The sequence below is a fragment of the Chelonoidis abingdonii genome, chromosome 7 (assembly GCF_003597395.2).
Source record: "Chelonoidis abingdonii isolate Lonesome George chromosome 7, CheloAbing_2.0, whole genome shotgun sequence".
Lineage (NCBI taxonomy): Eukaryota > Metazoa > Chordata > Testudines > Testudinidae > Chelonoidis > Chelonoidis abingdonii.
In genome coordinates this window covers 54,781,827-54,797,007 of record NC_133775.1, presented here as the reverse complement: position 1 = coordinate 54,797,007, position 15,181 = coordinate 54,781,827, and the positions used below count along the sequence as shown (strand labels likewise).

Sequence of the window (15,181 nt, the reverse complement as noted above, 5' to 3'; positions counted from 1 at the left end):
CTCGCAAAGAGCAGAAAGTGGTGAGGTTTGTGATAGTCCCTAGTTCCTGGAAAAGTTCATTCCACCATAGGGCCATATTGGTGGTAGTGGTGTGGTCATGTGAGGTGAAGGATAGGCAGAGCTGTGTATCTTCTGCATATTGCTGGTACTTGAGTCCATGTCCTCTGACCATTTCACCTAATGCTTCCAAGTAGATATGAATAGGGCTGGAGAGAGAACTGACCCTTGCAGAACACCACAAGTGAGGGCTCTAATGGAATGATGTGCAATTTCCCGTCACTACTCTTTGGGTGAGTCTCTCTAGGAAGAACTCAAACCACCTCTCACAGGTAAGGTTGCAGTATCTCATGATCAATAGTGTTGAACATTGCAGAGTGGTTCAGGAGGATTAGAATGGTTCTCTACCTATTAGCAGGAGGAGATCATCCTTCAGTGCCACTGAATTAGATTCAGTTCTGTGTTCTGGCCTAATCCAGATTGTGCTGGTTGTAGAATGTTGGCTTTAGTTAGCTGAGCTTGTAGTTGGCCTTTTGCTAGTTTCTCTGGGAGATTTCACAGGAATGACAGGCTTGACATGCTTACAAGCTGTTGAGTTCTGTTATTACATTTCTTTCTTCTACTGTTGCTGTTTTTCATTTTGTGGTAATGCCCAAAGGCTCCGATGAGGATGGACCCATTGTGCTAGGCCCTGTACAAACATGTAAAAAAACACAGTGCCTACCCTAAAATTTGGAGTTCCAATTCTTCAAAGCTGTAGGACTTACCTGTATGCAGAGTTGCACTGGTTTAATTTAAGGTTTGATTTTTAAGCTGATTCAGTTAAACAATTGCAAGAGGCTGTGTGGAAACCCCTATTTTGGTTTAATCCAGACTCATTTTTATTTAGTTTATTTTGATTAGGCCTGTCCACATAGGAAAATTGTACCAGTTTAACTTAAATCAGTTTTTAAACCAGTATAGCCGAACCAATGGAAACCCATTCTTATTTCAGTTTAAAAGTAGCTTATTTCAATTTAATTTGTTGAGTGTGAACAGGTTTAAGTTAAACTGAAAAAAGCAACACTTAAATAATAACAAGTTTGTACGTAGACATGGCCTCACTCAATTGCTTTAATTTATGCTTGTGAGTAGTCCTGTTGATGTCAGATTAAATTAAAGCAAATACATATTTGTTATATATATGCATTGCATATTAAGTATTATCAGGATGGGTGCCTGAATTAACTCTGCACACAATAAGTATGTGTTTATGGGTGTGGAGAAGAGTAACATAAATAGCACTGCATAGTTACATAGGCTCACCAAATACATAGCTTGATAGTTCCAAATCATTTGTAAGTTTTTGTTGGTATTATTTGATATAAGAATTCAGACAATTAATTATTATTGAATTAATTTGTCGTCCAAATTTTGGGAAATATTTGGTTTATTTTGTTTATGCTTTAGAGAACTATTTCTAGAACTCTGTTTTTATCAGAGCAAATATTTGTCGTATGTTCCAAAATATTGCTGGTAAATAATAGCTATAAACATAGTGATGAGCCAGCTTAAGACAGAACCTTACAAGAATGATTTGGGCACGGTTTTTATTTGTCTTGGATTTTTTTTTTATTCCTTTTATTCTGCCCATTACTCCAGCTGAACAACAGATGGAGAATGGAGGGGAGAAGAAACACACTCTGATTAGATAAAATAATTGAAATGTATTAATTATTGATGCTCATTTCGTAAGGTAATAGAAATTGTCACAAAAACACAGGACTGAGAGTCAAGATGGGAATCTGTTCCCAGCTCTGCCATGAATTTTTCCAAAGTAACCTTGGTAATCTTTCTGCACCTGTTTTGTCATCTGTAGTATGGGTATAAAACTATGACCTGGGCAGTGGGGGCTACATTAATTAATTTTTGTATGCTGCTTTGAGATCTATGAACAGAAGTCTCTATATAAAGGCAAATTATTTTTTCTTTGGTCTTTTAATTGCTCTTGATTAATAAAAGTTTCTCCTCAGAAACCACCAAGGCCTTGTCAATAGTGGGGATTGTCCTGTTTCCAGCCACCCATGTAGCTAAACTTCTTTTGGGGTTTGCACTGGACAAGGAAAGTTGTGATTTACACTGATGTAGTTTAGCTCTGCTTGAAACCAAAGTATGGTGTAAATCACAGATCTCTTTTCTTTTACTTTGCACTGATGATAGGAATTGGCAGGGACATGGTGTGTATCTTTGGGAGGAGTACAAGAAGTGGTATGAAATGAAGTGTGGCATATGAGTGTTGAGAAAGTGGGGATCACAGAATTCAACTTCTATTTTCATTATAGGCATGCACCTGTAGCCACTGAACTTGCATACTTTTCGATGTATTCTAAATGCAGATATGTGATACACATCTCTGTATGTCTCCAGTATCCATTATCACATGCTAGCTAGCACAGCAGCAGATATTTTGGGATACAATAGTAAGACATGCCATGTATATGAGACTGGAAGTTGATCTTGTACCTCTGTTTCTGATATGTTACCAGCTTAGCATCTCTCTTTCCCTCTGATTAGCACTGAAATCTACTCCTCTTCTCTTTCACTTGACAGTTTTATTGGCTTATCTTACATGCACATGTGCTAAAAAAGTCATCGACAAATAACTGTTGAAGCAAGATTAAAAAATGCTATGAAAGCAAATGAATTCAGAAGGTGTGGGATGCACTCCTTTATCCTGATGCTTCAGCATTGTACCATTGAGTAATGGTGAGATAATCACTGATAAGTGTGTGAGTGTGATCTTAGCACTTTCAACAAAGTGCTGAATTGACAGCCTGGGAGAGGGAAGTCTTTAACTCCAGCCCTGTTTTGAGAGAGCCAACTCTAAAGGTAAGAGGTTAGTTAAGTCTCTGTGAACATTCAGTATTTTGCCTCACAACCTCATTAAAGGTGTCAATTAGTGGCACTTGTCATGTAACCTGTCTATGATTACTAGACTCAGATTTGCACAGGTCACTAGACAGTCATCTGATAATAACAACTTTGATCACTATCAGACTGTGTTGGATTTGAACCAGTGACCTGGACACCCAAGGTTTTGTATCCTATTACAAATCCTCTGAGCCATGAGGTCCACATTTGTCATTTTTAACAAGAGTATCTGTAGGCTGCTAGCTATACTATTACAGAACTGTTCTAGATTTCCTTAAAGATTTTATTTGGTTTCCTCATGGTTAATGCTTTATGTTTATAAATACCTGAATTTTTACAAATCCATTTGCAGAGGCTGGTTTCTCTGTACTAAAGAGTAACATTCTGAGGACAAATATACAGAAAGTATGTTTAATAAATGCTGATTATATATGTGTTTTTGTGTGTTTCAGGAAAAAAGTGCCAGTTCAAATATAAGACTTAAATCTAACAAAGAGGTCCCAGGATTAGTACATCAACCCAGAGCAAAGTAAGTTACACTCCATAATTTTAATAGAAATGAATGCTTATTGAATTAAAACAATACTGTAAAATACCCAAACTTTGCCCAAGTAAAGGCTGCATTGGGAGCTCCCTAACAACGAAGGGTCACACGTAGCTTAAATAAAACAGAGAAGAATGCAGCCATCCTCACATTTTTGGCCTTGTCTACACTACCTGATTAAATCGAATTACTTTAAATCGATTTTATAAAACCGATTTTATAAAATCGATTTAGTGCATCCAGGCTAGGATTCTAAAATTGATTTTGTGCGTCCATGGCCCACGTCTAGCGTCGATTTCAGGAGCGGTGCACTGTGGGTAGCTGTTCCACAGCTATCCCATAGTTCCCACTTCCTGGTTGAGAGCCCAGTGCCTGCTGGGACCAAAAACATTGTCCCGAGTGGTGCTGGGTACAGCCTCACCCCTCCATTTGTGAAAGCAGCAGCCAACCATTTCGCGCTTTTTTTCCTGGGTGAAGAGAGCAAACGCCATAGCACCAGCAAGCATGGACCCTGCTGAGACCATGGACCCTGCTGAAACCAGTAACGCAATCGTGCAAGTTGTAAACACCAACGCGCACTCTCGTGCTGTCTATGCTGAGCCATGAACTGCAAATTTCAGGAGGAGAGGGGGAGGAGGAGGAGGAGGAGGAGGAGGCGGCAGCTATGGCACCGCACCGACAAGAGCGATGATGATGATGACGACATGGAGACTGATTTTCTCCTAACCGTGGGACCAGCATTTTGGAGCTACTGCTGGTAATGGGGCAGCTTCTACCCATTGAACGCCGATTTTGGGCACGGGAACAAGCACAGACTGGTGGGACCGCATAGTTTTTGCAGGTGTGGGACGATTCCCAGTGGCTGCAAAACTTTCGCATGCGTAAGAGCACTTTCTTTGAACTTTGTGACTTGCTTTCCCCTGCACCTGAAACACCTTAATACTAACATGAGAGCAGCCCTCACAGTGCAGAAGCGAGTGGCAATAGCCCTCTGGAAGCTTGCAACTCCAGACAGCTACCGGTCAGTCGGGAAAGTCAATTTGGAGTGGGAAAAATCTACCGTGGGGGCTGCTGTGATGCAAGTAGCCAGCAAGCAATCGTTAACGCTGGCTGCTACGAAAGTTTGTGACTTCTGGGAAACGTGCAAGTCATTGGGATGGCTTTGCTGCAATGGGATTCCCTAACTGTGGAGGGGCCATAGATGGAACCCATATCCCTATCTGGCCCCAGAGCACCAGGGACCAGTACATGAACCGCAAGGGGTACTTTCCATGGTGCTGCAAGCACTGGTGGATCACAAGGGACGTTTCACCAGCATTCCATGTGGGATGGCCAGGAAGGGTTCATGACGCTCGCGTCTTCAGAAACACTACTCTCTTTAAACGGCTGCAGCAAGGAAAATTACTTCCCAGACCACAAAAACAGTTGGCGATGTTGAGATGCCTGTCGTTATCCTGGGTGACCAGCCGACCACTTGATGCCATGGCTCATGAAGCATACACAGGCAGCCTTGGACAGTGGTCAGGAGCTGTTCAACCTACAGGCTGAGCAAGTGCAGGATGGTGGTAGAGTGTGCATTTGGGGGCGTTAAAGGGGCGCTTTCGATCATTACTTACTCGCTCAGACCTTCAGCCAAAAGAATGTCCCATTGCTATTTGCTGCTTGCTGTGTGCTCCACAATCTGTGAGAGTAAGGGGAGACCTTTCTGGCGGCGGGGTGGGAGGCTGAGGCAAATCACCTGACTGGCCGCTCACTACGAGCAGCCAGACACCAGGGCGATTAGAAGAGCACACACCAGGAGGCGGTGCGCATCAGAGAAGCTTGAAAAGTTAGTTTCAGCGCGGGGCCAGGGTATGGTTGTGACTTGCAGTGCTATGTTTCCCCTTGATGAACACTCCCGCCTCTCTTGACTCCCTGTAAGCAACCACCCTCCCTTTTACTTACAGCTTTGCTGAAGGACTTTTAAAAGCAACTCCCCCCCGCCCTTTGATTACATCTAGCTGAAGGAAATAAAGTCAGTATATTTGAAAAATCATTTATTCAGTATTAAAAGTCATTTGGTTATTGTGCTTAAAAATCATGAGTTCTTTTTTAAAAAATCATTCCCTGTAAGAAAACCCCCTCCCCCGTTTGGGTGTATTCTTGATTAGAAAGTAATTATATAAAGAGGCACTGAATTATCTAGGTATCCCTGCATGGTGTGCTTTTGGGAGGAGGATCGGAGGTAAAAAGGAAAAGCCCATGAAGCACATTTCAGCTTAATGTCAGCCTTTTGGTTGGGCTGTCCATGGGGGTGGAAGTGTTCTGGTGAAGAAAGCCTTCCCCACGCATTCTAACACGTCTGGGTGAGGGAGATATGGAACTGGGAAGCTTCGAGGGTGGTTAAACATGGGCTGCAGTGGCACTCTGTAACCCGCCGCTGTTCCTGACCATCCACACCATGCGTCTGAGGATCTCAGTGTGTTCACGCAGCAGCTACAGCGTTCCATCATAGCCAACGCAGATCTTCCTGCCTTACACCTCTGATCTTCCCACCAGTCTTCCTTGCGCCACCTCTCTTCTACCTGCCGGTCTTCCTCCCGCACCTTCTGTTCTTCCTGCCCACTCTCTCATCTCGAGCGTCTCTCCTGTCCTCTGTCCGGTCACTGGCATCTTTTGTATTTTTGCTACCACTTCCTTCCAATCATTATGATGAGCTCTGTTAACTGGTGGCTTACTTCCATGATTTCTGAAAACATTTCATCTCGAGTTCTCTTTCTCCTCTGCGCTTTTGGCTAGCCTTCCAGATGGGCAGGGAGTACAGAACAGTGCGCAGCTGTATGGGGGAGGTAAGAGAGTACAGAGAAGTATGTAAAAAGATAAGCATTTTACAGAACAATGATTTGTTACTCACAGTGAACCAAACTCATGCACCTTACATAGCACATGTGATTTCACTACAAGGTCGATATTTTGCATCTTTTAATACTGAGAGCCTCTGTCCCTGGGGTCAGAGCACACTGCAGACGCAGTTCCCGGTCCTGTAATCATAATTCAGCTTCCATGCAGCCATGGTAAGTCTTTATGTTTGACTTCTCCAGGGTTCTCCAGCTCCTCACTCCTCCCTCCTAAAGCATCCTCCCTCCACCCCTCACAGCGCGTGGCTGTTAGCTGGGAAGAGTCCCTGCTCGCCAAACAGACAGAGAAGCCCAGCACAAGCCTTCCTATGCTCTGTGAAGCAATGATTCCCCAAATTACGTCATGCATGCCTGGAGGGGGAAAGTTTCGTTCAATGGGGGACCGGGATAAGGCTTCCTTGCCCCGAAAATCTACTGAAAAGGCTCTTTGATTCCTCCAGTATCAATTCATGGAGATTTCTTGGGAGGATTTTCACTCCCATCCCAGACATGTTAATGAACTTTTCTGTAACTGTACTGGCTAAGAAGGAATGACAACGCATGCTTCCAAATTTATAATTAAAAAAACGCTTGTTTGTAACCATGATTGATAGAAACATTCACTCACCAGAGGTCCCTTCCATGGCTTCACTGTCTGGGATAGTGGCTTGGTTGGGGCTGGGAGGGTAATTCAGGCTCAAAAACAGCTTCCTGGCTGCTGTTGGTAATTGAGAGCTGTGTGCTATCTGCAATCTCTTCCTCCTGCTCATCTTCGTCATCTGCCCCCTCTGCAGAATCCTCAGACGTGTTGATACCTGGCAACCACTGACCTCTGAAATCCACGGGTGGGGTAGCTTGTTGCCAAGCCCGAAAAATTGAATCCAGTCGCTAGACCTGCTCATTTTTCGCACCTGCTCCAGACCTTCCGTGTTGCCTCTTCCTGGTTCTCATATGCCTTGCCCTCAGTTCTTTGACTTCAATCCTACATTGCAACGAGTCCCTCCTGTGTCCTTTTTCAAATCATAGACTTGAAATTCTTTCGAAATGTCTTTCTCATTTTCGTTTGACGAACGGAATTGATCATATGCACTAATCCTCACACAGCTCACATACATAGCACACTAGCGTCTTGCGTAGTGGTCCATGTCCCTTGGATGCTCTCTTTTCTATCTCTCTCAGCGGTGAGACTCTGGCGCATTTAATTCTGTCGCTGAGCTGGGTGACGTGTCACTGTGCTGCTCAGAGCCCACGCTTGGCCAAACAGGAAGACTGATTCAAAACCCGCGGCGCTTTTCCTGTTTACCTGCAGTGCATCGGAGTTTTGACTCTCTGTCGCAGAGGGGTCGTGGTGCTCTCTGGGATACTCCTGGAGGCAGTAATTCGATTTTCCATCCACACTACAACTAATTCCGAATTAGTAACATCGATTTTAGGGTTACTCCTGTTGGTTTGAAGACAGTACTAAAATCGATTTAAATGCCTTTTAATTCGAATTACAGGGGGTGTAGTGTGGACGGTGACCCATCTTAATTCGAATTAACGCTGTTAAATTCGAGTATTAAGGGCGCAGTGTAGACGGGTCTTTGTTACAGATTAGATGCCTATTGAGAACTGCTCATCAAGCTGGGCATTGCACTCAATGATGTTTATGTCTCGTGCATGGGTTGTATTCATGATGGAAGTACCCTTGAGACTTGCTGTACAATTCCATAGGTAGTAGATGGGTCAAGGGCTGAACTTCAGCCATTCCTTGCAACTACTTGTTCTTGACTTGATTTCAAAGATGCAAAACTTTTTTCTTCTTGTTGAATAGAGATTTTACCCTGCCACACTTCCCAGGGTACCTCAACAACATGTAGTTCTCATATGATACATTTGTTTATACACATAAATAAATACACTGTCACCGCCATCCCAACAAGGGTGCTTTGTTTTACAAAGGATTCTGTCCAATTGTTTAGGCAACTTTGGTAGATAAACAGATAACAAATTCGGGAATTAGACTAAACTACTTGCCATTTAAGATGATGATGTGTTTGTTATTTGCTGATTGGCATGTGCTTATGTGGCAGTCCAGTTTATGCAACCCTTAGATTAAAGTTCTCTTGCTATTTCCTTTTTTAAATCAGGTCAGTATTAACACAGCACACCATGCCATATTCATAGATTCCTAGATTCTGGGACTAGAAGGGACTCAAGGGTCAAAGTCCAGTCCCCATGCCCTCAGGCAGCGACCAAATCCTGTCTAGACAGTCCCCGTGGTGGAGAGTCATAGACATTTATCTAACCTTACTCTTAAATATCTCCAGAGACGGAGATTCCACAACCTCCCTAGGCAATCCTATTCCAGGTTTTTAACTACCCTGACAGTAGGAGCTTTTTCCTCATGTCCAACTCTAAACTACCCCTTGCGGACAGGTTAAGCCATTCTCTTTTGTTCTGTCCTTAGAGGCTAAGGCCAGGTCCTACACTGGCGACTTTTAATCGGATTTAATGGCCGATTATAGCCGATTTAACGCTGTATCCGTTCACCACACGTCGTCATTAATATTGAGTTAAACGGCTCCTTAAATCGATTCTCGGAACTCCTCACCAAAGAGAGGAGTAGCGCTAAATTCGATTAGGCGATAACTCGGATTAGGGTCGTGTGAGAGGAAATCGACGTTATTGGCCTTCCGGGCGGCATCCCAGAAGTGCAGCACTGACCGCTCTGGACAGCAATCTGAACTCGGATGCAGTCGGGCAGGTAAACAGGAAAAAGCCCCGCGAACTTTTGAATTACATTTCCTGCTTGACCCAGCGTGGAGTCTGAATCAAAGGCGGACCGGCTGGCCGATGCAGGTCTGAAATCGAAAGAGCTCAAGCATTGTAGACCGTTACGGGAGATACTAGGTCTATCGCTGTATGGGAGACAATCTTTGTATCAGCTCCATTACCAGAACACGAAATGCCAAAGCGTTTCAATAAAAAACTCCGGCATACACAGCGCTGGGTGAAAGCGTAACGGGAAGCCAGAGAGCTTCCAAAATGGACGCTCATGAAGGGAGGAGGGGGTACTGAGGACTCAGCTATCCCACAGTCCATAGGCAGTCTCTGAAATTATTTGCATTCTTGGCTGGAGCTCCCAATGTCTGTAGGTTTCAAACACAGTGTCTGGCGTGGTTTCAGGGAACAGCTCTCAGTTTACCCCCCCCCCCACACGTGAAAAAAAAAGGAAAGATTGCTGTGCTATGGCGTTTGCTTCACATGCACTCCGCGAAAAGGCGCCAAGGGTTGTCTGCTGCTTCACAAAGGGAGTAGGTGAGGCGTACCAGCACCAACCCGGGAAATGTTCTTCTGCCCCATCAAGGCACTGTGCTCTCAACACGGAAAGTGGGAACTAGGGATAGCTGAGGAACACTACCGACAGTGCAATCGCTCTGAAATCGATGGTAGCTTTGGACCATGGACGCAAACAATGATTTCGGCTGATCCCACTGTGGACACGCTAAACTGATTTTATTAGATCTAGTGTTTGTAATATCGGCTTTAAGCTAATTTCGAATAATTGTGCAGTGCAGTGTAGACGTACCCTCTGATGAACAAGTTTTCTCCCTCCACCCTTATGACACCATATTTACCTCTTGTGACAGTACTAGTGTCAGTATTACTTGTTTCATATCTCAATCACCATTACATTTTAATCACCAACTGAATTGAAAATAAGATATTTCTAGCATAGATTTGATACTTAATAGTGAAGTGATTAAAGCAGTGTTGTTGCATGCTAAGCAATAAAGGAGACACTGTTCTTTACTAGAGATAAGAGCCCTAAAGGCACAGTATAAACTTAAATTTGCTGCATTCAAAGTACATTGTGCAAATTGTCACATCATATAACTTTCAAGAGAGTCATTGAAATACAGTGCAGCTTTTTTTTTTTTTAAGTCTAGAAATCAGATAAAAATTCATTTGGGTGAGAGGGACAATTTGTACCCTTCAACAAGGCAGTAAGTACTGCAGTATTTTACTTCACTCAAAGCATGTTCATGGATGTAAAGAACACTTCGGTACAGATACATAATGTAGCTCTTCCTCTGTGGCTGCCACTGCTAGCTGGATGACTATCAGATTGGGGTAAGGGGAAAAAATTACTTTAGTCAGCCATCTGTTCAGCTGCATCTGAGGCAGGAAGAGATTAATGATTTGTTTTCTGTGTAATTTGGTTGATCCTTTTTTGTTTTCAAGCAGGAGTTTAAAAAGTTCCTACAGAAACCAGATTTAACAAAAGAAATACACCTAGATAAAATGATAGACAAGTTCTGTTGTCTTTCTACAAAAATAAATATACTGTTATCTCTTATAATATAAGTCTGTTCTGTAAAACCTGCACTATTTATCCAACATGACCTGATCCTGCTAACACTTACCCACTGACTGGCTTTACTTACAGAAGTATTTCCACTGAATTCATGTTTACATTTACACAAACATCTTTGCAGGTCTGGGTACCAACTTACCAGCTAATCACTTGTTAAATATCAGTTTTTTGTTTTTGTTTTTTTTAATTTAGAGATTTAGAAGCAGAAATAAAGCCTTAAAATGCCCAATTTTGGATTACAATTGGTGTTGGTGTATTGGATGGAGAGGGCTGTTACACTTGAATATTCAAAAGTAGTTAAATATTTTTTGTAAAATGTTTGTTTAAAAAAAAAAAAGCCGAACTTGGACCAAATATTATAAATTGAAGCATAAATTGAGGATTTTTTAAAATTATTTGTTGAATTAAGTGTACAAGTACAATCATGGAGATTCCTACTACATCTATCAGAATTTGGATTTTACAAATCAAAGCCCAGATCTTGCAAAGACTTACTCAGATAATTATCTTCTACATACGTGATTAATCCCATTAAGTAATTGGAACTACTCGCGTGCATAAATCTCAGGATGGGGACTTTAGGAAGTATAATGAATGAAATAATCTATTTTGTACTATTGTATCTAACCATGGAATCCAGATTTTTGTAAAACATTATTTCTTCCTGTATCAACTCATTCTTAACTGGTGGCACACTATGAAACTTATAAAATGCATACACATCAAGATACTTTCAGATTTCTCTTGCTGTAATACATAAAATATCACAAGAAAAAAGATTATTCAGACATTTCTGTTTGTCAAAAGCATTTTCTTGAAGAGGAATACCCCAGAGTACCGTCTTAGATCCTTGAGTAGTTTTCATTCTCTTCCAATAGTTCATTCACTCTTTGTTTTATATATTCCCAGTATTATTGTAATTTACACAATTCCAGAGAGTATCTATTAAGTCAGCATTTTCTGTATTGCATCTCCAACATGATGGCAATTTTACTGCCAAGTTATGCACTTCTGAAGATAACGGTTTATTACAGTGACAGTTTATACAGACTTTTAATGACAGAAGTATTCTAATAAACTATTTTGAATGATCTTTTTACCCACGTAGCAGTAGATAATTTTTTTCCTGTAATTAAATAGTCTTCCTGAAAATTACATCTTCGGTAGGCCCTGAAAGTCTCTTATTATTGTGTTGGAAGCTGGCACTTTGAGGGCTGTGGAGGCAGACATGAATTCCAAATGCTCTTTCCTCCTAAGAAAATGTAATATGATAACTAGGCTGTCGTGGGTGTTTGCTCATTCTGGTTGTCTCTGTCATACTTTGCATGTCATTTGGGTTATCTGCTGGAGCTAAATTGCTACATTATCTTATAAATGGTGTATCAGAGTTATGTTTCTGTCCACACCAACACAGTGTGTGTGCTGTATCTCAAATGGAGAAATTAGTTTGTGATATATGCCCTTACTGAAAACTGGTTGGGAATGTAATAATCCTAATAGTGTTAGAAAGCAGATTTGAAGTAATGACATGAACAAACTGTTTTCTTTGGTTCTAAAACTTCAATCTTATTCACTTTTTTTAATCCACTCTTTAAAATTCTTTCTTGCTTAATAAATTGACCTAGATTGTAATTTAACTTCCAGCTCCCCTCTAAGAACTTTCCTTTGGGTATGGCTACACTTGAAACTTCAAAGTGCTGCACTTTGAAGTGTGAGTGTAGTCCCAGCGCCAGTGCTGCACGTACTCCACGTCCTCATGGGGTTTAGCTTGCAGTCCTGGGGGGGTGTTTTTTTCACACCCCTGAGTGAGAAAGTTGCAGCACTGTAAAGCACCAGTGTAGCCATGGCCTTTGAAACCTATTTTTCATTCAAGGTCACAACATGAGCAGAGCGCTGTGTATGCTCATTGTGATAGCAGATACAGCATACGTGCATGGTTTTGTTAGACCATGTCATTGGGCATTTGAGTGGGTTATTAACTTGTTACAGCTCAAAGGATCATATTGAAAAAGTCAAACCTCGGGACAATCTGAGAGTTGAATTTAACAAGCTGGATCAACTTTTCATATTAGTTAAATAATGGCATTATCAAACTGCAGTTTCTCTTTAACTATCTGACAGCATTGTTAAGATCTGCACCTCTCTTCCATTTCTCACTCTTCCTTTATGCTTTGTTCAGTGCCTGGCATTCCTGCCCTATCCTAATGTGCCAGACACCCCACCAGACCCTCTTTTCATTCAAATTCCACCTGAAAACTCACTTTCCTGTGAGCTTCGCAAATAGGCTTACCCACGTCACTAAAAATGCTCTCATCACCCAATACTTCATTATTGTTTTTTTTAAAAAACCCCTCTAAGCAGCATCCTCTGAATGTCCCTGTCCTTTTTTTGTGTCTGACCTTTCTGTATTTTCAGATTGTAAGCTCCCCTTGGGGCAAGACCTGTCTCGTGTCTTTTGTGTCTTGTTCCATACAAGCATGCTGTCAGCACTTTACAGATAACTAATAATAGTATTTTCCAGTGCTGCACACTAATACAAAACACAGTTTCACTAAAACATGAGTCTCCTGGTGCCGCGGAGTTAATGGAAGTAAATGATCTGAGTGTCTGAGAGCAGTGAAACTCCTCTCTGGGGATAAAAAAAGAGAGTTGTGCAACAGATTCCCAACTATTTAACATGGAGCTTGAGTGTGGTAAGACTGTGCTCTATAAAAGGACCTTTCAGGGTAAGGTTATAAAATGGGCTTTAGTTTCACATTGTAGGCCTCTGATTGGTGTGATGGTGCACTCTACAATCTTAGAAATCTTCAGTTTCAACACAGAGGGGTCTGTCAGTACTTGGCTAGCTCAGCCTCCGCTTCTGGAGTATGTGGCTGAATATTAAGTTCCTGCAGTCTGTCTGACAAAAAGAAAAGATGCTGAAAGAGTTTAGTCTCCTCTTGATAATGCACACAATTCCTAATAGCATTAATGGGAGTAACATGCATACATTCAGCCAAATCCGCCAGTCTTAATATGGGCAAAACTTTCTATCAGTTAATGGGAGTTCAGCCTGTCTACAACTCTCACTGACTCAGTACCTTGCACTACTGGGCCCTTAGACCGCTTCTGACAGAATCCTGTACAGCTTCAGAGTGGGGAGCTTTCCAATGTTACATATGACATTTGATGTTGTTGTCACTGTTGGCATAAGCACAAAGTTCATCTCTTTCCAAGTGGTAATCCAAAGTCTGAGATTGGCTCTCTAAATAATTTTGGAATACTGTATTAATCTGAAAACAGATAAATCTGTGCCTACATAGACACTCTTCTCTCATGTCTTTCAGCATGCACATTTCTGAAAGCCAACAGGAATTCTTCAGAATGCTAGATGAGAAAATCGAAAAGGTAAGAATCAAATAAATAAATGTTTTTGTTTGATAACTACAGAGAGTACAGTAGATGACTGACATACAGGTATCCTAGCCATATGAAAGGAGGAATTCAGCCACAGTATATTTAATATTCCATGCTTTACCAGTTCTAGACGATACATCAGTTTCGACTTGAAGCAGCCACTTGTTGGCATAAACCATTATGGGAGTTGGTTGTCTCAATGATGCTTTTGTGTGCAGGAGAGATGAGAGAAGGGTAGGGCAAGAGTTTACAGAGTGAGAACAGTTTGGGAAGGAAACTAATTTTGGAAAAGTATTCAAACCCATCATGAATGGCAAATTAAAGTTAGCCCAAGCATTAAGGGAGAGTGTGGATCAATTAATAAACAGAATAGCAAAGCAGGTTTTTATACCTCCTATGATTTTTATACTCTCTAGTATTGAAGTTTTGTTTCATCTTTTGGGGTGGAGGGGGTGTTGAAATTTAATCCTACTATCAGAATTATCAACTGTCATTTAAAGATCTTTCTTGAAATAATGCTAATGGTCTCATTTTATTTATTGACAAGCCTTTTCAAATTAACCAGCCTTGCAAAAAGCCACGAATACAGACTGCAGTTATAAGCATCTCTGCAACAGACTTTCACTGAATAGAGATGATAACACTAGAGATTTTTCAGAACAGTGTAGGAGATTTAGGCACATTAATCCTCCTAGCCTGTTTTGCAAATCTCAAAGAATATTTTTATAGCAACTTTCATTTGTGAATCTCAGAGTACTTTACACACCTTTATTAACAAAACCTCACCGCATTGCTGTAATGTATTATTACCAGTGGGAAACTGAGGCATTAGAAGCTAAATGACTTATGCAGGACACCTAGCAAGTCAGTGACAAGTTCAGGAGCCAGGACGCAGAAATCCTCTTTCCCTTTCTCCTACTATAATCACTAGCTGATACTCTCTCATGAATTCAGCAAAGAGTCCTGTGGCACCTTATAGGCAAACAGATGTTTTGGAGCATGAGCTTTCGTGGGTGAATACCCACTTCGTCAGATGCATGTAGTGGAAATTTCCAGGGGCAGGTATATATATGCAAGCAAGAAGCAGGCTAGAGGTAA

The 15,181-nt window shown here is 41.6% G+C and overlaps 1 protein-coding gene across 3 annotated transcripts in view; it reads left to right on the top strand.

The window, feature by feature from the left end:
* The window catches only part of LOC116826626 (uncharacterized protein C1orf21), a 240,529-nt gene that overhangs the window by 208,227 nt on the left and 17,121 nt on the right, over positions 1-15,181 (top strand). For all 3 annotated transcript variants that reach the window (XM_075067878.1, XM_075067876.1, XM_075067877.1), the window contains exons 4-5: positions 3,360-3,436; positions 14,014-14,074. In XM_075067878.1, coding sequence (XP_074923979.1) covers positions 3,360-3,436; positions 14,014-14,074 — 138 coding nt within the window. The remainder of the gene's footprint in view (positions 1-3,359; positions 3,437-14,013; positions 14,075-15,181) is intronic.